Source organism: Pseudophryne corroboree, chromosome 11 (assembly GCF_028390025.1).
Source record: "Pseudophryne corroboree isolate aPseCor3 chromosome 11, aPseCor3.hap2, whole genome shotgun sequence".
Classification (NCBI taxonomy): Eukaryota; Metazoa; Chordata; class Amphibia; order Anura; family Myobatrachidae; genus Pseudophryne; species Pseudophryne corroboree.
In genome coordinates, this window is record NC_086454.1 from 335,937,719 (window position 1) to 335,961,652 (window position 23,934).

Sequence of the window (23,934 nt, forward strand, 5' to 3'; positions counted from 1 at the left end):
ACAGTGACTGTAGGAGGATGGTGACTGTATGTGGGGCACTGTATGTGGGGCATTGTCCCTGTTACTCTATGTTACTGCGCTCCTCACAGTGACTGTATGTGGGACATTGTCCTGTTACTCTGTGTTACTGCTCTCCTCACAGTGACTGTAGGAGGACGGTGTCTGTATGTGAGACATTGTCCCTGTTACTCTATGTTACTGCGCTCCTCACAGTGACTGTAGGAGGACGGTGACTGTATGTGGGACATTGTCCTTGTTACTCTGTGTTACTGCGCTCCTCACAGTGACTGTAGGAGGAGGCTGACTGTATGTAGGACATTGTCCCTGTTACTCTGTGTTACTGCGCTCCTCACAGTGACTGTAGGAGGACGGTGACTGTATGTGGGACATTGTCCTTGTTACTCTGTGTTACTGCGCTCCTCACAGTGACTGTAGGAGGATGGTGACTGTATGTGAGACATTGTCCCTGTTACTCTATGTTACTGCACTCCTCACAGTGACTGTATGTGGGACATTGTCCCTGTTACTGAGTGTTACTGTGCTCCTCACAGTGACTGTAGGAGGACGGTGACTGTATGTGAGACATTGTCCCTGTTACTCTATGTTACTGCGCTCCTCATAGTGACTGTATGTGGGACATTGTCCTGTTACTCTGTGTTACTGCGCTCCTCACAGTGACTGTAGGAGGATGGTGACTGTAGATGGGACATTGTCCCTGTTACTCTGTGTTACTGCGCTCCTCACAGTGACTGTAGGAGGATGGTGACTGTATGTGGGACATTGTCCCTGTTACTGTGTGTTACTGCGCTCCTCACAGTGACTGTAGGAGGACGGTGACTGTATGTGGGACATTGTCCTGTTACTCTGTGTTACTGCGCTCCTCACAGTGACTGTAGGAGGACGGTGACTGTATGTGAGACATTGTCCCTGTTACTCTATGTTACTGCGCTCCTCACAGTGACTGTATGTGGGACATTGTCCCTGTTACTGTGTGTTACTGCGCTCCTCACAGTGACTGTAGGAGGAGGGGGACTGTATGTGGGGCATTGTCCCTGTTACTCTGTGTCACTGCGCTCCTCACAGTAACTGTTGGAGGAGGGTGACTGTATGAGGGACATTGTCCCTGTTACTCTGTGTTACTGCGCTCCTCACAGTGACTGTAGGAGGACGGTGACTGTATGTGAGACATTGTCCCTGTTACTCTATGTTACTGGCTCCTCACAGTGACTGTAGGAGGACGGTGACTGTATGTGGGACATTGTCCCTGTTACTCTATGTTACTGCGCTCCTCACAGTGACTGTATGTGGGACATTGTCCTGTTACTCTGTGTTACTGCGCTCCTCACAGTGACTGTAGGAGGACGGTGACTGTATGTGGGACATTGTCCCTGTTACTGTATGTTACTGGCTCCTCACAGTGACTGTAGGAGGACGGTGACTGTATGTGGGACATTGTCCCTGTTACTCTATGTTACTGCGCTCCTCACAGTGACTGTATGTGGGACATTGTCCTGTTACTCTGTGTTACTGCTCTCCTCACAGTGACTGTAGGAGGACGTTGACTGTATGTGGGGCATTGTCCCTGTTACTCTATGTTACTGCGCTCCTCACAGTGACTGTATGTGGGACATTGTCCTGTTACTCTGTGTTACTGCGCTCCTCACAGTGACTGTAGCAGGATGGTGACTGTATGTGGGGCATTGTCCCTGTTACTCTATGTTACTGCGCTCCTCACAGTGACTGTATGTGGGACATTGTCCTGTTACTCTGTGTTACTGCTCTCCTCACAGTGACTGTAGGAGGACGGTGATTGTATGTGGGACATTGTCCTTGTTACTCTGTGTTACTGCGCTCCTCACAGTGACTGTAGGAGGAGGCTGACTGTATGTAGGACATTGTCCCTGTTACTCTGTGTTACTGCGCTCCTCACAGTGACTGTAGGAGGAGGGACATTGTCCTGTTACTCTGTGTTACTGCTTTCCTCACAGTGACTGTAGGAGGAGGGACATTGTCCTGTTACTCTGTGTTACTGCTCTCCTCACAGTGACTGTAGGAGGATGGTGACTGTATGTGGGACATTGTCCCTGTTACTCTATGTTACTGCGCTCCTCACAGTGACTGTATGTGGGACATTGTCCTGTTACTCTGTGTTACTGCTCTCCTCACAGTGACTGTAGGAGGACGTTGACTGTATGTGGGGCATTGTCCCTGTTACTCTATGTTACTGCGCTCCTCACAGTGACTGTATGTGGGACATTGTCCTGTTACTCTGTGTTACTGCGCTCCTCACAGTGACTGTAGGAGGATGGTGACTGTATGTGGGGCATTGTCCCTGTTACTCTATGTTACTGCGCTCCTCACAGTGACTGTATGTGGGACATTGTCCTGTTACTCTGTGTTACTGCTCTCCTCACAGTGACTGTAGGAGGACGGTGTCTGTATGTGAGACATTGTCCCTGTTACTCTGTTACTGCGCTCCTCACAGTGACTGTAGGAGGACGGTGACTGTATGTGGGACATTGTCCTTGTTACTCTGTGTTACTGCGCTCCTCACAGTGACTGTAGGAGGAGGCTGACTGTATGTAGGACATTGTCCCTGTTACTCTGTGTTACTGCGCTCCTCACAGTGACTGTAGGAGGAGGGACATTGTCCTGTTACTCTGTGTTACTGCTTTCCTCACAGTGACTGTAGGAGGAGGGACATTGTCCTGTTACTCTGTGTTACTGCTCTCCTCACAGTGACTGTAGGAGGATGGTGACTGTATGTGGGACATTGTCCCTGTTACTCTATGTTACTGCGCTCCTCACAGTGACTGTATGAGGGCCATTGTCCTGTTACTCTGTGTTACTGCTCTCCTCACAGTGACTGTAGGAGGACGGTGACTGTATGTGGGACATTGTCCCTGTTACTCTGTGTTACTGCGCTCCTCACAGTGACTGTAGGAGGATGGTGACTGTATGTGGGACATTGTCCCTGTTACTCTATGTAACTGCGCTCCTCACAGTGACTGTATAAGGGCCATTGTCCTGTTACTCTGTGTTACTGCTCTCCTCACAGTGACTGTAGGAGGACGGTGACTGTATGTGAGACATTGTCCCTGTTACTCTATGTTACTGCGCTCCTCACAGTGACTGTATGTGGGACATTGTCCTGTTACTCTGTGTTACTGCTTTCCTCACAGTGACTGTAGGAGGGACATTGTCCTGTTACTCTGTGTTACTGCTCTCCTCACAGTAACTGTAGGAGGAGGGTGACTGTATGAGGGGCATTGTCCCTGTTACTCTGTGTTACTGCGCTCCTCACAGTGACTGTAGGAGGACGGTGACTGTATGTGGGGCATTGTCCCTGTTACTCTGTGTTACTGCGCTCTTCACAGTGACTGTATGTGGGACATTGCCCCTGTTACTCTATGTTACTGCGCTCCTCACAGTGACTGTAGGAGGGTGACTGTATGTGGGGCATTGTCCCTGTTACTCTGTGTCCCTGTTACTCTGTGTCACTGCGCTCCTCACAGTAACTGTAGGACGGTGACTGTATGTAGGACATTGCCCCTGTTACTCTGTGTTACTGCTCTCCTCACAGTGACTGTAGGAGGACGGTGACTGTATGTGAGACATTGTCCCTGTTACTCTATGTTACTGCGCTCCTCACAGTGACTGTAGGAGGACGGTGACTGTATGTGGGACATTGTCCTTGTTACTCTGTGTTACTGCGCTCCTCACAGTGACTGTAGGAGGATGGTGACTGTATGTGAGACATTGTCCCTGTTACTGAGTGTCCCTGTTACTCTGTGTCACTGCGCTCCTCACAGTAACTGTAGGACGGTGACTGTATGTAGGACATTGCCCCTGTTACTCTGTGTTACTGCTCTCCTCACAGTGACTGTAGGAGGATGGTGACTGTATGTGGGACATTGTCCCTGTTACTCTATGTTACTGCGCTCCTCACAGTGACTGTATGAGGGCCATTGTCCTGTTACTCTGTGTTACTGCTCTCCTCACAGTGACTGTAGGAGGACGGTGACTGTATGTGGGGCATTGTCCCTGTTACTCTATGTTACTGCGCTCCTCACAGTGACTGTATGTGGGGCATTGTCCTGTTACTCTGTGTTACTGCGCTCCTCACAGTGACTGTAGGAGGATGGTGACTGTATGTGGGGCACTGTATGTGGGGCATTGTCCCTGTTACTCTATGTTACTGCGCTCCTCACAGTGACTGTATGTGGGACATTGTCCTGTTACTCTGTGTTACTGCTCTCCTCACAGTGACTGTAGGAGGACGGTGTCTGTATGTGAGACATTGTCCCTGTTACTCTATGTTACTGCGCTCCTCACAGTGACTGTAGGAGGACGGTGACTGTATGTGGGACATTGTCCTTGTTACTCTGTGTTACTGCGCTCCTCACAGTGACTGTAGGAGGATGGTGACTGTATGTGGGGCATTGTCCCTGTTACTCTGTGTTACTGCGCTCCTCACAGTGACTGTATGTGGGACATTGTCCTTGTTACTCTGTGTTACTGCGCTCCTCACAGTGACTGTAGGAGGACGGTGACTGTATGTGAGACATTGTCCCTGTTACTCTATGTTACTGCGCTCCTCACAGTGACTGTAGGAGGCTGGTGACTGTATGTGAGACATTGTCCCTGTTACTCTGTGTTACTGCGCTCCTCACAGTGACTGTAGGAGGACGGTGACTGTATGTGGGACATTGTCCCTGTTACTCTGTGTTACTGTGCTCCTCACAGTGACTGTAGGAGGAGGGACATTGTCCTGTTACTCTGTGTTACTGCGCTCCTCACAGTGACTGTAGGAGGACGGTGACTGTATGTGGGACATTGTCCCTGTTACTCTATGGTACTGGCTCCTCACAGTGACTGTAGGAGGAGGGTGACTGTATGTGGGACATTGTCCCTGTTACCCTGTGTTACTGCGCTCCTCACAGTGACTGTAGGAGGAGGCTGACTGTATGTGGGACATTGTCCCTGTTACTCTGTGTTACTGCACTCCTCACAGTGACTGTAGGAGGACGGTGACTGTATGTGGGACATTGTCCCTGTTACTCTGTGTTACTGCACTCCTCACAGTGACTGTAGGAGGACGGTGACTGTATTTGGGGCTTTAGATGGGATTCCGGCTGTACCGACAGTGACATCCCGTCTTCTGGAATTCCGGCTACAAGTGCGCTCACCACAGGTTCTATTCCCACTCGGTTGGAGGTGTGGATCCACCAACCGAGTGGGAATAGCGGTCGGTGTCATGATTCCGGCTGTCAGTTTATCGGCGTGTGTCGGGATTCCGGCGTCGGTCTCCTGAACGCTGTGATCCCGACAGCCGGTAAACTGACTGTATCGCATTTGCTGTACGGCTCTGTCGAGCACTTTCTTCATGTTCTCTATGGGGAGCGCTGAGAACTTCTGACTTGCAGTTTCTGGTGTTCATTCACTTTATCTTCTTATGTATAATCCTACTTAGGGGGGAAGTCACTTAGCATCAAATGCAGCCCGCCGGCAGCTCTTATCAGGGGAGGCTTTGAACCCCCCCAGTTAAGTAGCCTGTTTTCACACTGCTGGTAGCATTAGTACATAGGTCCATGAACATATTATGGATTCTATGTGCTAACGTACAAAACAGAAAGTTTAATGGGTGTAATTGAATAACCCAACGCTATAAAATGCAAATAAGCTAAAAAGTTACCCTCGTTTTTATTCCCATTAAATTTGGGGGGCTAATTGAATTCCCCCTTAATGTCTGTCTATATGAGAAACTGTTAATAAATACTCTTAGGCAATGACATCACTGACACTGGTGGGAGGAGTTAGACCAGCTGTGAGTGACCTCAGTGTAGCTGACATCACTGACACTGATGGGAGGAGTCAGACCAGCTGTCAGTGACCTCGGTGCAGCTGACATCACTGACACTGGTGGGAGGAGTCTGACCAGCTGTCAGTGACCTCAGTGTGGCTGACATCACTGACACTGGTGGGAGGAGTCAGACCAGCTGTCAGTGTCCTCAGTGTGGCTGACATCACTGACACTGGTGGGAGGAGTCTGACCAGCTGTCAGTGACCTCAGTGTGGCTGACATCACTGACACTGGTGGGAGGAGTCAGACAAGCTGTCAGTGACCTCAGTGTGGCTGACATCACTGACACTGGTGGGAGGAGTCAGACCAACTGTCAGTGACCTCAGTGTGGCTGATATATAATAACAGTGTAGTTTGCTTACTCCTATCATTAGCACCAATCTGAGAAGCCGACAGGTAGCACTGGTATCCCAGCTTGGTGTACACATGACAGTGTAATAACGCTTTGGGGGTTTCAGGGTGAGATGGAGGTCCTGGAAGAAAGTATGACTGAGCCGCAGCTGCAGGATGTAGAGAAGGATGATGTTCTGAGTGATATCCAGGAGAACTTGTCGCACATTGAGGCGTCTGACGTGGACAGCACAGAGTGAGTAGTGATGTTACATCAGTCGGTAATCAAAACTTGTGGTGGTTGTGAAGAAGATGGCGCTACCGTGTCTATAAGGATGTGCAATAGGTGGAAAATCCAGATATATGCTTATCCTATAATGTTCGGATCTCTTTTCTAGATTAGGTTTCCTTTCTAGGTCTTATCTTGGACTCAAAAGTACATAGAAGACATAATAGGAGAAGGATCATGTGTAGAAACTTTCTGACTTATAGTTCTACAAGTTGGTGTATTCAGGATGTGCCTGAATATGAATCCTTTCTTCACAAGTGTGGTAGAGGTGAACTAACCTCACTTACACAACAAAATATCTTCAATATCTTATAACGGTATCTTTCGTTCTTTCGTTCATATAATCAATAAAACTGTATAGTGGTAAACAGTCAACAGCGTACCTCACTTACATAGTGAGGAGCCAGGTTACACGTATCACGGTATCTTTGTCATATGATGCAGAATATGGCGTACCATTACTCGCGGTAGGAATGGTGTTGGTCCTCATGTAATGGTTTCTTTACATCAGGCAAACTTTTGTGGTGGTGCAAAACCATAAAAAATGTATTTTGTACAAGGTATGTTAAAATATATAAGAACACATAAAAACTTTTGGAAATACATAAAAAACTTTCAGCATTGAGCAGGGGCTGGAAGGGGATGGGGGGGTCCTGACATGGGGGGTCATTCCGAGTGGATCGCTAGCTGCCGTTGTTGGCAGTGCAGCAATCAGGCTAAAAATCGGCACTTCTGAGCATGCGTATGGCGTGCAGAACGCACGCGCAACGTACTTTCACAAAAGCCAATGTAATATTACACAAGCTCTAGTGACGCTTTTCAGTCGCACTGCTGATCGTTCAGTGATTGACAGGAAGTAGGTGTTTCTGGGTGGTAACTGACCGTTTTCGGGGAGTGTGTGTAAAAACGCAGGCGTGCCCGATAAAAACGCAGGAGTGGGTGGGGAAACGGGGAGTGGCTGGCCGAACGCAGGGCGTGTTTGTGACGTCAAAACAGAAACTAAACAGACTGAAGTGATCGCTAGCTAGGAGTAAGTTTCGAGCTACTCTGAAACTGCACAATCTTTTTTTGTAGCAATGCTGCGATTCTTTCATTCGCACTTCTGCTAAGCTAAAATACACTCCCAGTAGGCGGCAGCTTAGCGTTTGCACTGCTGCTAAAAGCAGCTAGCGAGCGAACAACTCGGAATGACCCCCATGGAGACCATCAATTTGGGGAGCAAAGCTCCTGTTCTAAGCTCCTGGAATCAAATAGGTGAAAAATAATCAGGAAAACACACCCAACCCGCACCAATGTCTCCTTTAGGTCAACGCGTTTCGAGTCTATAGGACTCTTTTTCAGGGTATAAGAGCATGTAATCACAGGTCCTGTATTTATAGTCACAGATATCTGTATGGGAATGTCGCCACTTCCGGTTCCGGTTTTCCAAAATGGGATTGATACGTCCATAAACTAAATACTTTTTATGTTTATAATAAAAAGTTTAAGGTTTATATTGTCTTGGCAGTATTAGTAGGTGATTTTTATCCTAAAAATCGATACATTATCCTACAATCGATCGCATTCGCCGCCGCAGGAAGTGGCCACGGTCGTAAGTAGCCGCTACCAGAAGTTGTCATCTTGCCACCATGAGTAATGGGTAATGTAGTCACTGCGACCGGAAATAGCTGCGGTCAGAAGTAATCGCGACCGGAAGTTGTCATCTTGCCGCCAGGAATAGTGGGTAATGTAGTCCTGGGTGCCCGGGAATGTATTTCCTGGAAGTGCGGTTGCGGGATTTCACCGGAAATAGACCACAGAAAGCCCTAAGGATATAGGGAAATGTAGTTTATTGGTGATATAAATTATTGAAACGAATTAATGTGTATAGCAATCTTTTCGTATTAAAATCATGTTTCACCATCTTGAAGACGGAAGTCTGTAAGATACATTTCGCAGAGGAAGAAATTGAGATGACAGATGACAACCTGGAACAGCTATGGAGCGTATGGGTGAGTGGTTACTAAAGGAAAACCGTCCCTGGTGATAGATCGCCACTCTGGAAAAATATTCCAAGGAACAAATCATTCCCAACGGACTGAGGATGAATAAACCACCAACATTCCAAGATAGCACAGAAGAGTTTCAATCCAGATGGGATAGCATATTGGAAACATGTTCCTTTTCACTCATGGCTCTCATAATCAAGGAAAGGAAAGAAAAATTAAAAGAGGTGAACGAAAGGATAGATATACTTAAAGTATTGATACAACCTTATAACACACTCCCCACCTTTGTATCATTGGAAAAGGAGATTTCAGAAAAAATTGCCAAAAATACTGAATTCCTAATCAAGAAAAAAACAAGGAAAATTACAGAGGGACTATGATTACTATAAGTTTGGCATCATTAAAGAACAAAAGAAGAAAGACCATGGACCACAATGGAAAGCGGAAACTACAACCAAACACAACAAAACTGGAGAAAGGAAACAAAGAGATGAGACACCTCACAGTCGGCAAAATATACAAGAACCACAAAAAGAAAGAGAAAGAAATAGATATCACTTCAATCGAAGGAATCGATATAAAGAATGGAATAGATAAGAACCGGAACAAACAAGGACATATCACCACTATGAAAGAGATCAATTGGATATAGGAAATGGGTACACTAGAAGGACCCACTTAAGAGGGGAATGATACAGAGAAAACAATTTAAATGGAGGATATTATCGAGGGAATAGACACCAACAAGACAATCAAAGATGAGAATCCAATACAAGAGGGAATAGATATCAACAAGATAATCAGAGCTGGGATCCCAAAACAAGAGGCTATCAATATAGACCAGCATTCAAGGAAAATCATAGACGACCAATACAGTTGGCGAACGCGATCGATTGTATAACTTTAATTTAGGATAAAAATCACCTCCTAATACCGCCAAGACAATATAAACCTTAAACTTTTTATTATAAACATAAAAAGTACATAATTTATGGACGTATCAATCCGGAACCGGAAGTGACGACATTCCCATACAGATATTTGTGACTATAAATACAGGACCTGTGATTACATGCCCTTATGCCTTGAAAAAAAGTCCTATAGACTCCAAACACGTTGGCATAAAGGAGGCATTGGTGCGGGTTGGGTGTGTTTTCCTGATAAGGTAAGACCCAATATTATTTTTTACCTATTTGATTCCAGGAGCTTAGAACAGGAACTTTGCTCCCCAAATTGATGGTCTCCATGTCAGGACCCCCTCCCCCCCTGCTCAATGCTGAAAGGTTTTTTTATGTATTTCCAAAAGTTTTTAATGTATTCTTATATATCTTAACATATTGTTTACCTTGTACAAAATATTTTTTTTTATGGTTTTGCACCACCACAAAAATGTGCCTGATGTGAAGAAACCATTACATGAGGACCAACACCATTCCTACCGTGAGCAATGGTACGTCATATTCTGCATCATATGACAAAGATACCGTGATACGTGTAACCTGGCTCCTCACTATGTAAGTGAGGTACACTGTTGACTGTTTACCACTATACAGTTTTATTGATTATATGAACAAAAGAACGAGAGATACCATTATAAGATATTGAAGATATTTTGTTGTGTAAGTGAGGTTAGTTCACCTCTACCACACTTGTGAAGAAAGGATTCATATTCAGGCACATCCTGAATACACCAACTTGTAGAACTATAAGTCAGAAAGTTTCTACACATGATCCTTCTCCTATTATGTCTTCTATGTACCTTTGAGTCCAAGATAAGACCTAGAAAGGAAACCTAATCTGGAAAAGAGATCCGAACATTATAGGATAAGTATATATCTGGATTTTCCACCTATTGCTCATCCTTATAGACACGGTAGCGCCATCTTCTTCACAACCCCCACATTCTTTTAGATAACATTTGGACAATATTGGGATAAGTCCAACAGGGAAGTTAAGAGGCTGTCACCAAGTCCAGTGAAGCGCCAAGAAAACTCCAAAAAACCCAATTTCCTTGCTAATCACAACTTATATATACAGTATAGCTTTACTAGTATTTTGGATCCTGCACATTCTGGGTCACTAGTTATTGTGACTGTCATGCAGGTTTCCCCATCTCTCATCTCTCTTACACTCTTCTTCCGATCTTCCTGTCTCTCATCTCTGTCCCCCTCAACCCACCATTTTCCGGTCTCTCCTTTCACTTCTAACTTTCCCCTGTGTACCTCTCCCTCATTTCTGTTCCCCTTCTAGCCCCTCCTTTCTCCCTGTATCTCATCTTTTCCCCCCTCAACCCCCTCTTCTTCTCATCTGTCATGTCTGTACCCCTTGTCACTGTTTCTCATCTATGTCCGCCTCAGCCCCTTCTTGCTTTGATTCTCTGTTCTCCTAATCACCCCTCTCCCTATTTCTCGTCTGTGACCCCTGCCCCATGTTCCTCTATCTCATCTCTGTCTCCCTCACTCCCCCCTTTCATTTCTCATCTTCATCCCCTACCTCACCTCATCTCTCATCTCCCCCTTACACCCCCATCTCCCGATCGCTCATCTCTGTTCTCTTTGCCCCCACTCCCTTGTCTCCCTCTCATCTCTGTCATCCGCAGCAGGAGCACAGGTGCACTCATTACTCACTGACATTTCCCAGGTCTCACAGCAGGTGCACTCATTACTCACTGACTCATTTCCGAGGTTGCACAGCAGGTGCACAAGTGCATTCATTACTCACTGACACATTTCCCAGGTCACCCGGCAGGTGTACAGGTGTACTCATTGCTCACTGACACATATCCCAGGTCACCCGGCAGTTGCACAGGTGTAGTCATTACTCACTGACACATTTCCCAGGTCACCCAGCAGGTGCACAGGTGCACTCATTACTCACTGACACATTTCCCAGGTCACCCGGCAGGTGCACAGGTGTACGCATTACTCACTGACACATTTCCCAGGTCACCCAGCAGGTGCACTCATTACTCACTGACACATTTCCCAGGTCACCCAGCAGAAGCACAGGTGCACTCATTACTCACTGACACATTTCCCAAGTCACCCAGCAGAAGCACAGGTGCACTCATTACTCACCGACACATTTCCCAGGTCTCCCTGCAGGAGCACAGGTGTACTCATTACTCACTGACACATTTCCCAGGTCACCCAGCAGGTGCACAGGTGTACTCATTACTCACTGACACATTTCCCAGGGTTTTACATCAAAGGGTACCAACAACACATGCGCTATAACTAGTAATACACACTGGTGTACTTTACTGTACTACCAGCTAATCCAGGGCCCTGTGCTCCCAGCTAATCCAGGGCCCTGTGATCCCAGCTAATCCAGGGCCCTTGTGCTCCCAGATAATCCGGGGCCTTGTGCTCCCAGATAATCCGGGGCCTTGTGCTCCCAGATAATCCGGGGCCTTGTGCTCCCAGATAATCCGGGGCCTTGTGCTCCCAGTTGATCCAGGGCCTCTTGCTCCCAGCTAATCCAGAGCCCTGTGCTCCCAGCTAATCCAGAGCCGTGTACTACCAGCTAATCCAGGGCCCTGTGCTCCCAGCTAATCCAGGGCCGTGTACTACCAGCTAATCCAGGGCCCTGTGCTCCCAGCTAATCCAGAGCCGTGTACTACCAGCTAATTCAGGGCCCTGTGCTCCCAGCTAATCCAGAGCCGTGTACTACCAGCTAATCCAGGGCCCTGTGCTCCCAGCTAATCCAGGGCCCTCTGCTCCCAGCTAATCCAGGGCCGTGTACTACCAGCTAATCCAGGGCCGTGTACTACCAGCTAATCCAGGGCCCTGTTCTCCCAGCTAATCCAGGGCCCTGTGCTCCCAGCTAATCCAGGGCCTCTTGCTCCCAGCTAATCCAGGGCAGTGTACTACCAGCTAATCCAGAGCAGTGTACTACCAGCTAATCCAGGGCCCTGTGCTCCCAGCTAATCCAGGGCCCTGTGCTCCCAGCTAATCTAGTGCATTGTGCTCCCAGCTAATCCATGGCTTTGTGCTCCTAGCTAATCTAGTGCATTGTGCTCCCAGATAATCCAGTGCCCTGTGCTCCCAGCTAATCTAGTGCATTGTGGTCGCAGCTAATCTAGGGGCAGATGTATTAACCTGGAGACGGCATAAGGAAGTGATAAACCATTGATATGTGCAAGGTGATAAAGGCACCAGCCAATCAGATCCTAACTGTTAATTTACATCTTGGAGCTGATTGGCTGGTGCCTTTATCACCTTGCACATATCACTGGTTTATCACTTCCTTATGCCTTCTCCAGGTTAATACATCTGCCCCTCAGAGCTTTGTGCTCTCAGCTAATAAAGGGGCTTGTCTTGCCGGGTTCACAGATGCAGCTAAAAAGACAGCAGAAAGGGGCCTAGCTGCTCACTAGCTGTACTTTATTTCTGGAAATTAAGAATGTTTTTATTGTGATATTTGTATGACCAACCTTTCTAAAAATACTTTAACCAATGTAAAGAGTTTTAAAGAACATGGTGACTTGTGTTGCAGAGAAGCTACGGTGGAGGCCATAATGTTCCCATTGTCCTACACTAGTAATTCTCCTCAGGAACAGATGCTGCTAAATTTGTCTGAGAACTTCTGGCGTCAGTACACGCACCTCTATCCCGACAGAAAGCCCCTATTCATCTGTCCACTGAATGAGTGCGGTGTGCAGGTGAGTCCGCACTATATGTAACATGGAGGGGTCTGATGCTTCTCTATATAAGATGGAGGAGGTCTGGTGCTTCTCTATGTAAGACGGAGGGGTCTGATGCTTCTCTGTATAACATGGAGGAGGTCTGGTGCTTCTCTATGTAACATGGAGGGGTCTGATGCTTCTCTATATAAGATGGAGGAGGTCTGGTGCTTCTCTATGTAACATGGAGGGGTCTGATGCTTCTCTATATAAGATGGAGGAGGTCTGGTGCTTCTCTATGTAAGACGGAGGGGTCTGATGCTTCTCTATATAAGATGGAGGAGGTCTGGTGCTTCTCTATGTAACATGGAGGGGTCTGATGCTTCTCTATATAAGATGGAGGAGGTCTGGTGCTTCTCTATGTAAGACGGAGGGGTCTGATGCTTCTCTATATAAGATGGAGGAGGTCTGGTGCTTCTCTATGTAACATGGAGGGGTCTGATGCTTCTCTATATAAGATGGAGGAGGTCTGGTGCTTCTCTATGTAAGACGGAGGGATCTGATGCTTCTCTATATAAGATGGAGGAGGTCTGGTGCTTCTCTATGTAACATGGAGGGGTCTGATGCTTCTCTATATAAGATGGAGGAGGTCTGGTGCTTCTCTATGTAAGACGGAGGGGGTTGGTGCTTCTCTATATAAGATGGAGGAGGCCTGGTGCTTCTCTATGTAAGACGGAGGGGGTTGGTGCTTCTCTATATAAGATGGAGGAGGTCTGATGCTTCTCTGTGTAACATGGAGGGGTCTGATGCTTCTCTGTATAAGATGGAGGAGGTCTGGTGCTTCTCTATGTAAGACGGAGGGGGTTGGTGCTTCTCTATATAAGATGGAGGAGGTCTGGTGCTTCTCTATGTAACATGGAGGGGTTGATGCTTCTCTATATAAGATGGAGGAGGTCTGGTGCTTCTCTATGTAACATGGAGGGGTCTGATGCTTCTCTATATAAGATGGAGGAGGTCTGGTGCTTCTCTATGCAACATGGAGGGGTCTGATGCTTCTCTGTATAAGATGGAGGAGGTCTGGTGCTTCTCTATATAAGATGGAGGAGGTCTGGTGCTTCTCTATGTAAGACGGAGGGGGTTGATGCTTCTCTATATAAGATGGAGGAGGTCTGGTGCTTCTCTATGTAACATGGAGGGGTCTGTTGCTTCTCTATATAAGATGGAGGAGGTCTGGTGCTTCTCTATGTAACATGGAGGGGTCTGATGCTTCTCTGTATAAGATGGAGGAGGTCTGGTGCTTCTCTATGTAACATGGAGGGGTCTGATGCTTCTCTATATAAGATGGAGGAGGTCTGGTGCTTCTCTATGTAACATGGAGGGGTCTGATGCTTCTCTGTATAAGACGGAGGGGTCTGATGCTTCTCTGTATAAGATGGAGGAGGTCTGATGCTTCTCTATATAAGACGGAGGGGGTTGGTGCTTCTCTATATAAGATGGAGGAGGTCTGGTGCTTCTCTATGTAACATGGAGGGGTCTGATGCTTCTCTATATAAGATGGAGGAGGTCTGATGCTTCTCTATATAAGACGGAAGGGATTGGTGCTTCTCTATATAAGATGGAGGAGGTCTGGTGCTTCTCTATGTAACATGGAGGGGTCTGGTGCTTCTCTATATAAGATGGAGGAGGTCTGGTGCTTCTCTATGTAACATGGAGGGGTCTGATGCTTCTCTGTATAAGACGGAGGGGTCTGATGCTTCTCTGTATAAGATGGAGGAGGTCTGATGCTTCTCTATGTAAGACGGAGGGGGTTGGTGCTTCTCTATATAAGATGGAGGAGGTCTGGTGCTTCTCTATGTAACATGGAGGGGTCTGATGCTTCTCTATATAAGATGGAGGAGGTCTGATGCTTCTCTATATAAGACGGAAGGGATTGGTGCTTCTCTATATAAGATGGAGGAGGTCTGGTGCTTCTCTATGTAAGATGGAGGGGGTTGGTGCTTCTCTATATAAGATGGAGGAGGTCTGGTGCTTTTCTATGTAAGATGGAGGGGGTTGGTGCTTCTCTATATAAGATGGAGGAGGTCTGGTGCTTCTCTATATAAGACGGAAGGGATTGGTGCTTCTCTATATAAGATGGAGGAGGTCTGGTGCTTCTCTATGTAAGACGGAGGGGTATGATGCTTCTCTATATAAGATGGAGGAGGTCTGGTGCTTCTCTATGTAAGACGGAGGGGGTTGGTGCTTCTCTATATAAGATGGAGGAGGTCTGGTGCTTCTCTATGTAAGACGGAGGGGGTTGGTGCTTCTCTATATAAGATGGAGGAGGTCTGATGCTTCTCTATATAAGACGGAAGGGGTTGGTGCTTCTCTATATAAGCTAGAGGGGGTCTACTGCTTCTCTATATACGACGGAGGGGGTTGGTGCTTCTCTATATAAGATGGATGGGGTCTGGTGCTTCTCTATGTAAGATGGAGGATGTCTGGTGCGTCCCTCCTCTGTGTAAGATGGAGGTGTCTGGTGCTTTCTTCTCTGTCAAAGATGGAGAGGTCTGGTGCTCTCTCCTTTGTGTAAAATGGAGAGGTCTGGTGCTCTCTCCTTTGTGTATGATGGAGGGGTCTGGTGCATCTCTCCACTGTGTAAGACGGAGGGGTCTGGTGCATCTGTCTTTTGTGTAAGATGGAGTAGTCTGTTGCGTCTCTCCTCTATGTAAAGTGGAGGGGTTTGGTGCTTCTCTTCTGTGGGGGTCATTCCGAGTTGATCGATCGCTGTCGGTTTTCGCAGTGCAGCAATCAGGTGAAAAAAACTGCATTTCTGCGCATGCGTATGCCCCCCAATGCGCATGCGCGACGTACGGGTACAAAGCCCTTTGTGGTTGTGCTCAGGTTCTAGCTAAGATTTTCTTTGCACTGGCGGCCGCTAGAAGATTGACAGGAAGGGGGCATTACTGGGTGTCAACTGACTGTTTTCAGGGAGTGTTTGCAAAAACGCCGGCGTGTCTGAAAAAACGCAGCTGGGCGGTTGCTGGGCGGGTGTATGACGTCAAATCCGGACTCGAATAGGCTGAAGTGATCGCAAGCGCTGAGTAGGTTCAGAGCTACTCTGAAACTGCACAAACTGTTTTTGCAGAGCTCGGCTGCACATGCGTTCGCACTTCTGCTAAGCTAAAATACACTCCCCAGTGGGCGGCGACATAGCGTTTGCACGGCTGCTAAAAACTGCTAGCGAGCGAACAACTCGGAATGACCCCCTGTGTAAGATGGAGGATCCTGGTGCGTCTTTCCTCTGCGTAAGATGGAGTGGGTCCGTGTTCATCTCTGTGTAAAATGGAGGGGCTCTGGTACTTGTCTCCTCTATGTAGGATGGAGGGGATCTCATGCTTCTCTCCTCTATGTAAGATGGAGGGGGTCTACTGCTTCTCTATGTAAGATGGAGGTGGTTGGTACTTCTCTATATAAGATGGATGAGGTCTGGTGCTTCTCTATGTAAGATGGAGGAGGTCTGGTGCTTATTTCCTCTGTGTAAGATGGAGGGGTCTGGTGCTCTCTTTTCTGTGTTAGATGGAGGGGTTTGGTACTCTTTCCTCTGTGTAAGATGGAGGTGTCTGGTACTCTCTCCTCCATGTAAGATGGAGAGGTCTTGTGCTTCTTTCCTCTGTGTAAGATGGAGGTGTCTGGTACTCTCTCCTCCATGTAAGATGGAGGGGTCTGGTGCTTCTTTCCTCTGTGTAAGATGGAGGGGTCTGGTGCTCTCTTTTCTGTGTTTGATGGAGGGGTTTGGTGCTTCTTTCCTTGATGTAAGATGGAGGGGTCTGGTGCTTCTTTCCTTTATGTAAGATGGAGGGGTCTGGTGCTCTCTTTTCTTTGTTAGATGGAGGGGTTTGGTACTCTTTCCTCTGTGTAAGATGGAGGTGTCTGGTACTCTCTCCTCCATGTAAGATGGAGGGGTCTGGTGCTTCTTTCCTGTGTAAGATGGAGGGGTCTGGTGCTCTCTTTTCTGTGTTAGATGGAGGGGTTTGGTACTCTTTCCTCTGTGTAAGATGGAGGTGTCTGGTACTCTCTCCTCCGTGTAAGATGGAGGGGTCTGGTGCTTCTTTCCTTTATGTAAGATGGAGGGGTCTGGTGCTTCTTTCCTTTATGTAAGATGGAGGGGTCTGGTGCTTCTTTCCTTTATGTAAGATGGAGGGGTCTGGTGCTCTCTCCTCTGTGTAAGATGGAGGGGTCTGGTACTCTCTCTTCTCTCTGTAAGATGCACGGGTCTGGTACTCTCTCCTCTGTGTAAGACGCAGGGGTCTGGTGCTCTCTCCTCTGGGTAAGATGCAGGGGTCTGGTGCTCTCTCCTCTGTGTAAGAAGGAGGAGTCTCGTACTCTCTCCTCTGTGTAAGATGGAGAGTCTCGTACTCTCTCCTCCGTGTAAGATAAAGGAGTCTCGTACTCTCTCCTCTGTGTAAGAAGGAAGAGTCTCGTACTCTCTCCTCTGTTTAAGATGGAGGAGTGTCGTACTCTCTCCTCTGTGTAAGATGGAGGGGTCTGATGCTTCTTTCCTCTGTGTAAGATGGAGGAGTATAATGCTTCTTTTCTCTGTGTAAGATGGAGGGGTCTGGGGCTTCTTTCCTCTGTGTAAGATGGAGGGGTATAATGCTTATTTTCTCTGTGTAAGATGGAGGGGTCTGGTGCTTCTTTCCTCTGTGTAAGATGGAGGGTTATAGTGCTCCCTTCCTCTGTATAAGATGTAAGGGACTGGTGCTTCTCTACTCCACTTTTTCCTTCTGTTCCTTTTATTTTCTACAGAAGTTTGTCTGCACCACCATGTGCCCAACGCTTCTCCCATACCCAGAGCTGTATAACTGGTCTGAGTGTGCCCATTTTGTATCTGAATTTCTGACCATGGAGCCGTTGGACCCTCCATTGGAGCTGGTAAGGTTCTTTCCACTGATGTATGGGCCCCATAACTATACACCTTCAGCCTCTATATCTCTACAGTTCCAGCTAATTTTTCTGTCCCCTGATCTTCATATTTATCATCAATCCATCCGTCTGCTCCTCTGCATTACTTCTATAAATTAGAACTAGTCAGTTATTTTCTGGGTGTGGTATGAAAAGTTGACATTCAGAATTAGTTTGACAGAAACATGTTGACCTTCACAAACATCAACCTGTTTGTGATGTCAAAATATAACATGTCAACACCAGAATGCCGACGTTTTTTGCATATTTTAATATAACAAATATTTAGTTGGCATAGTTCTCCATTTATTCTCATATCTTCGCTTGTCCCACCAATAGTTCTCCATTTATTTGCTCTTCTCTCCCCCACAGTTCTCCATTTATCTGCTCTTCTCTCCCCCATAGTTCTCCATTTATCTGCTCTTCTCTCCCCTATAGTTCTTTGTTTATCTGTTCTCCACTACTCCATAGTTCTCCTCTATTTATCTGCTCTTCTCTCCCCCATAGTTCTCCATTTATCTGTTCTTCAATCCTCCATAGTTCTCCATTTATCTGCACTTCTCTCCCTCATAGTTCTCCTCCATATATCTGCTCTTCTCTCCCCCATAGTTCTCCATTTATCTGCTCGTCTCTCCCCCATAGTTCTCCTCCATTTATCTGCTCTTCTCTCTAGTTCTCCAATTATCTGCTCTTCTCTCCCCCGTAGTTCCCTTTTTATCTGCTCTTCTCTCCCCTGTAGTTCTCCTCCATGTATCTTCCCTTTTCCCAAATAGTACACCTTCATTAATCTACTCTTCTACCCCCATATTTCTCATCCATTTATCTTCTCTTCTCAACTTATAGTTCTCCTCAATTTATCTTCTCTTTTCTTCCCATTGTTCTCCATTTATCTTCTTAGCCCATAGTTCTCATCCATTAATCTCCCCCCATAGTTCTTATTTATTAATCTTCTCCCACCATAGTTCTCATCCATTGATTTTCTCCCCCCCATAGTTCTCATCCATTGATTTTCTCCCCCCATAGTTCTTAGCCATTTATTTTCACTTCTTCCCCTATAGTTCTCATCCATTTATTTTCACTTCTCCCCCATAGTTCTGCTCCTTTTATTTTCACTTCTCCCCCATTCTCCTCCTTATATTCTCCCTCCATAGTTTTACATTTATTTTCTCTTCTCCCCCTAGTTCTCCATTTATCTTTTCTTCTTCCCAAATAGTTCTCCTCCATTTCTCTTCTCTTCTCCTCCCATAGCTCTCCACCATTTATCTTCTTCTTCTTCCCCCATAGTTCTCCATTTATCTTCTCTTCTCCCACCATAGTTTTCCTCCATTTATTTTATCTTCTCACCCCATAGTTCTCCATTTATTTTCTCTTCTTCCCCCATAGTTCTCCTCCATTTATATTCTCTTCTCATCCCATAGTTCTCCTTCATTTATCTTTGCTTTTACCCCCATAGTTCTCCATTTTTTTCTCTTCTTCCCCCCATCGTTCTCCTCTATTTATCTTCTCTTTTCCCCCCATAGTTCTCCTCCATTTATTTTCTCTTAAACTCCCAAAGTTCTCCTCTATTTATCTTCGCTTCTTCCCTCATAGTTCTATTCCAGTTATTTTCTCATCTTCCCCCCATAGTTCTCCTCTATTGATCTTCTTTTCTCCCCCCCGCCCATAATTCTCCTCCATTTATTTTCTCATCTCCCACATAGTTCTCCATTTATTTTCTCTTCATCCCCCATAGTTCTCCTCTATTAATTTTATCTTCTCCCCCCATAGTTCTCCTCCATTTATATTCTCTTCTCCTCCCATAGTTCTCCTCCATTTATCTTCGCTTCTACAATCATAGTTCTCCTCCATTTATTTTCTCTTCTTCCCCATAGTTCTCCTCTATTGACCTTCTCTTCTCCCCATAGTTCTCCTCTATTGATCTTCTCTTCTTCCCCCATAGTTCTCCTCCATTTAATTTCTCTTCTTTACCCATAGTTCTCCTCCATTTATCTTCTCTTCTCCCCCATAGTTCTCCTCTATTGATCTTCTCTTCTTCCCCCATAGTTCTCCTCCATTTATTTTCTCTTCTTCCCTCATAGTTCTCCTCTATTGATCTTCTCTTCTTTCCCCATAGTTCTCCTCCATTTATCTTCACTTCTACCCTCATAGTTCTCTTCCAGTTATTTTCTCTTCTTCCCCCATAGTTCACCTCTATTGATCTTATTTTCTCTCCCCCTCATAGTTCTGCATTTATTTTATCTTCTCCCCCATAGTTCTCCTCCATTTATTTTCTCTTCATCCCCCATAGTTCTCCTCTATTGATCTTCTCTTCTTCCCCCATAGTTCTCCTCCATTTATTTTCTCTTCTTTCCCCATAGTTCTCCTCCATTTATCTTCTCTTCTCTCCCATTGTTCTCCTCTATTGATCTTCTCTTCTCCCCCATAGTTCTCCTGCATTTATTTTATTTTCTTCCTTCATAGTTCTCCTCTATTGATCTTCTCTTCTTTCCCCATAGTTCTTCTCCATTTATCTTCTTTCTTCCCCCATAGTTCTCCTCTATTGATCTTCTCTTCTTCCCCATAGTTCTCCTCTGTTGATCTTCTCCTTGGTTTTCATAAATCATATTCATGCTTCTACTCATTAGACCTATCTCCATCTTTTATACCCTTTCATTAGATGTTCTTCTTTCTGTTCACTTTCACTATTTATGCTGTCCATAATCTGAACCACATATTACTGCTTCCTCCACAATCCTTTATCTTTTATTCTACCTGATCTCCATAAATGTCAATGGTAAGCTCCCATCCTCAATGACTCTTACACACCCTCTTCCGCACATCTCCCTCTCTTTCTTTCTTCAGCCGCGCCATCTTTTCTCCTCGCACTCTGTGCTGCGGAAACAGAAGGGAAATAGCTTTGATTTCAGTGTGTTGCTGTGTTCTCTGCTGCTGGGTGCTGGCTATGATGCCTATTGTGTCAGTGGCTATGCAAGTCGTGATATGTGCCTGATGGATGAAACGCAAGAAGTCTGTCCTCTGCTCCGGAAGCCAGAAGAGGTAAGAAAGTCATCAACTCTCCTTCTGTGTGAGGTGCAGAAATCTAAAGTGTGTGTGATATATATATATATATATATATATATATATATATATACACTCACATGCACACATACATACAATGGAAGGTGATTATTGTTGCCATTAGAACCACATCACAGGCTGTGTTCCTGTTGAATCCTATTTTCTAAATCTTTCCATTTAATCTTTCCATTTGATTATTAACATATTCACACAGAAAATCGGAGAGGCCCCTGTAAAGCCCCCCAAGAAGTACAGTGTGAAGAACCCCAGGCAACTTGTCAGTAGATTTGAGCAACAGCAAGAAGCCAAACAAGAGGCAAAGAAGGAAGAAGAGGAGCTGCGCCTGGCGGTCAGTATAACACATAATAATAGGTTACAGGGAGACCAGGAGGAGCTGCGCCTGGCGGTCAGTATAATATGTAATAATAGGTTACAGGGAGACCAGGAGGAGCTGCGCCTGGCGGTCAGTATAATATGTAATAATAGGTTACAGGGAGACCAGGAGGAGCTGCGCCTGGCGGTCAGTATAATATGTAATAATAGGTTACAGGGAGACCAGAAGCAGCTGCGCCTGGCGGTCAGTATAATATGTAATAATAGGTTACAGGGAGACCAGGAGGAGCTGCGCCTGGCGGTCAGTATAATATGTAATAATAGGTTACAGGGAGACCAGGAGGAGCTGCTCCTGGCGGTCAGTGTAATACGTAATAATAGGTTACAGGGAGATCAGGAGGAGCTGCGCCTGGCGGTCAGTATAATATGTAATAATAGGTTACAGGGAGACCAGGAGGCGCTGCGCCTGGCGGTCAGTATAATATGTAATAATAGGTTACAGGGAGACCAGGAGGAGCTGCGCCTGGCGGTCAGTATAATATGTAATAATAGGTTACAGGGAGACCAGGAGGAGCTGCGCCTGGCGGTCAGTATAATATGTAATAATAGGTTACAGGGAGATCAGGAGGAGCTGCGCCTGGCGGTCAGTATAATATGTAATAATAGGTTACAGGGAGACCAGGAGGAGCTGCGCCTGGCGGTCAGTATAACACATAATAATAGGTTACAGGGAGACCAGAAGCAGCTGCGCCTGGCGGTCAGTATAATATGTAATAATAGGTTACAGGGAGACCAGGAGGAGCTGCGCCTGGCGGTCAGTATAACACGTAATAATAGGTTACAGGGAGACCAGGAGGAGCTGCGCCTGGCGGTCAGTATAATAATGTAATAATAGGTTACAGGGAGACCAGGAGGAGCTGCGCCTGGCGGTCAGTATAATATGTAATAATAGGTTACAGGGAGACCAGGAGGAGCTGCGCCTGGCGGTCAGTATAATATGTAATAATAGGTTACAGGGAGACCAGGAGGAGCTGCTCCTGGCGGTCAGTATAATATGTAATAATAGGTTACAGGGAGACCAGAAGGAGCTGCTCCTGGCGGTCAGTATAATATGTAATAATAGGTTACAGGGAGACCAGGAGGAGCTGCTCCTGGCGGTCAGTATAATATGTAATAATAGGTTACAGGGAGACCAGGAGGAGCTGCTCCTGGCGGTCAGTATAATATGTAATAATAGGTTACAGGGAGACCAGGAGGAGCTGCGCCTGGCGGTCAGTATAACACGTAATAATAGGTTACAGGGAGACCAGGAGGAGCTGCTCCTGGCGGTCAGTGTAATACGTGATAATAGGTTACAGGGAGACCAGGAGGAGCTGCTCCTGGCGGTCAGTGTAACACGTGATAATAGGTTACAGGGAGATCAGGAGGAGCTGCACCTGGCGATCAGTATAATATGTAATAATAGGTTACAGGGAGACCAGGAGGAGCTGCGCCTGGCGATCAGTATAATATGTAATAATAGGTTACAGGGAGACCAGGAGGAGCTGCGCCTGGCAGTCAGTATAATATGTAATAATAGGTTACAGGGAGACCAGGAGGAGCTGCGCCTGGCGGTCAGTATAATATGTAATAATAGGTTACAGGGAGACCAGGAGGAGCTGCGCCTGGCGGTCAGTATAATATGTAATAATAGGTTACAGGGAGACCAGGAGTAGCTGCGCCTGGCGGTCAGTATTATATGTAATAATAGGTTACAGGGAGACCAGGAGGAGCTGCGCCTGGCGGTCAGTATAATATGTAATAATAGGTTACAGGGAGATCAGGAGGAGCTGCGCCTGGCGGTCAGTATAATATGTAATAATAGGTTACAGGGAGACCAGGAGTAGCTGCGCCTGGCGGTCAGTATTATATGTAATAATAAGTTACAGGGAGACCAGGAGGAGCTGCGCCTGGCGGTCAGTATAATATGTAATAATAGGTTACAGGGAGACCAGGAGGAGCTGCTCCTGGCGGTCAGTATAATATGTAATAATAGGTTACAGGGAGACCAGAAGGAGCTGCTCCTGGCGGTCAGTATAATATGTAATAATAGGTTACAGGGAGATCAGGAGGAGCTGCGCCTGGCGGTCAGTATAATATGTAATAATAGGTTACAGGGAGACCAGGAGTAGCTGCGCCTGGCGGTCAGTATAATATGTAATAATAGGTTACAGGGAGACCAGGAGGAGCTGCTCCTGGCGGTCAGTATTATATGTAATAATAGGTTACAGGGAGACCAGGAGTAGCTGCTCCTGGCGGTCAGTATAATATGTAATAATAGGTTACAGGGAGACCAGGAGGAGCTGCTCCTGGCGGTCAGTATTATATGTAATAATAGGTTACAGGGAGACCAGGAGTAGCTGCTCCTGGCGGTCAGTATTATATGTAATAATAGGTTACAGGGAGACCAGGAGTAGCTGCTCCTGGCGGTCAGTATTATATGTAATAATAGGTTACAGGGAGACCA

General features: G+C 46.4%; 1 protein-coding gene across 2 annotated transcripts in view; it reads left to right on the forward strand.

The window, feature by feature from the left end:
* Nucleotides 1-23,934, forward strand: part of DRC7 (dynein regulatory complex subunit 7) — a 173,218-nt gene that overhangs the window by 9,326 nt on the left and 139,958 nt on the right. For both annotated transcript variants that reach the window (XM_063945804.1, XM_063945805.1), the window contains exons 2-6: nt 6,322-6,449; nt 12,968-13,133; nt 17,883-18,008; nt 20,880-21,074; nt 21,310-21,444. In XM_063945804.1, the coding sequence (XP_063801874.1) occupies nt 6,328-6,449; nt 12,968-13,133; nt 17,883-18,008; nt 20,880-21,074; nt 21,310-21,444 (744 nt within the window). In that variant the 5' untranslated portion in view covers nt 6,322-6,327. The remainder of the gene's footprint in view (nt 1-6,321; nt 6,450-12,967; nt 13,134-17,882; nt 18,009-20,879; nt 21,075-21,309; nt 21,445-23,934) is intronic.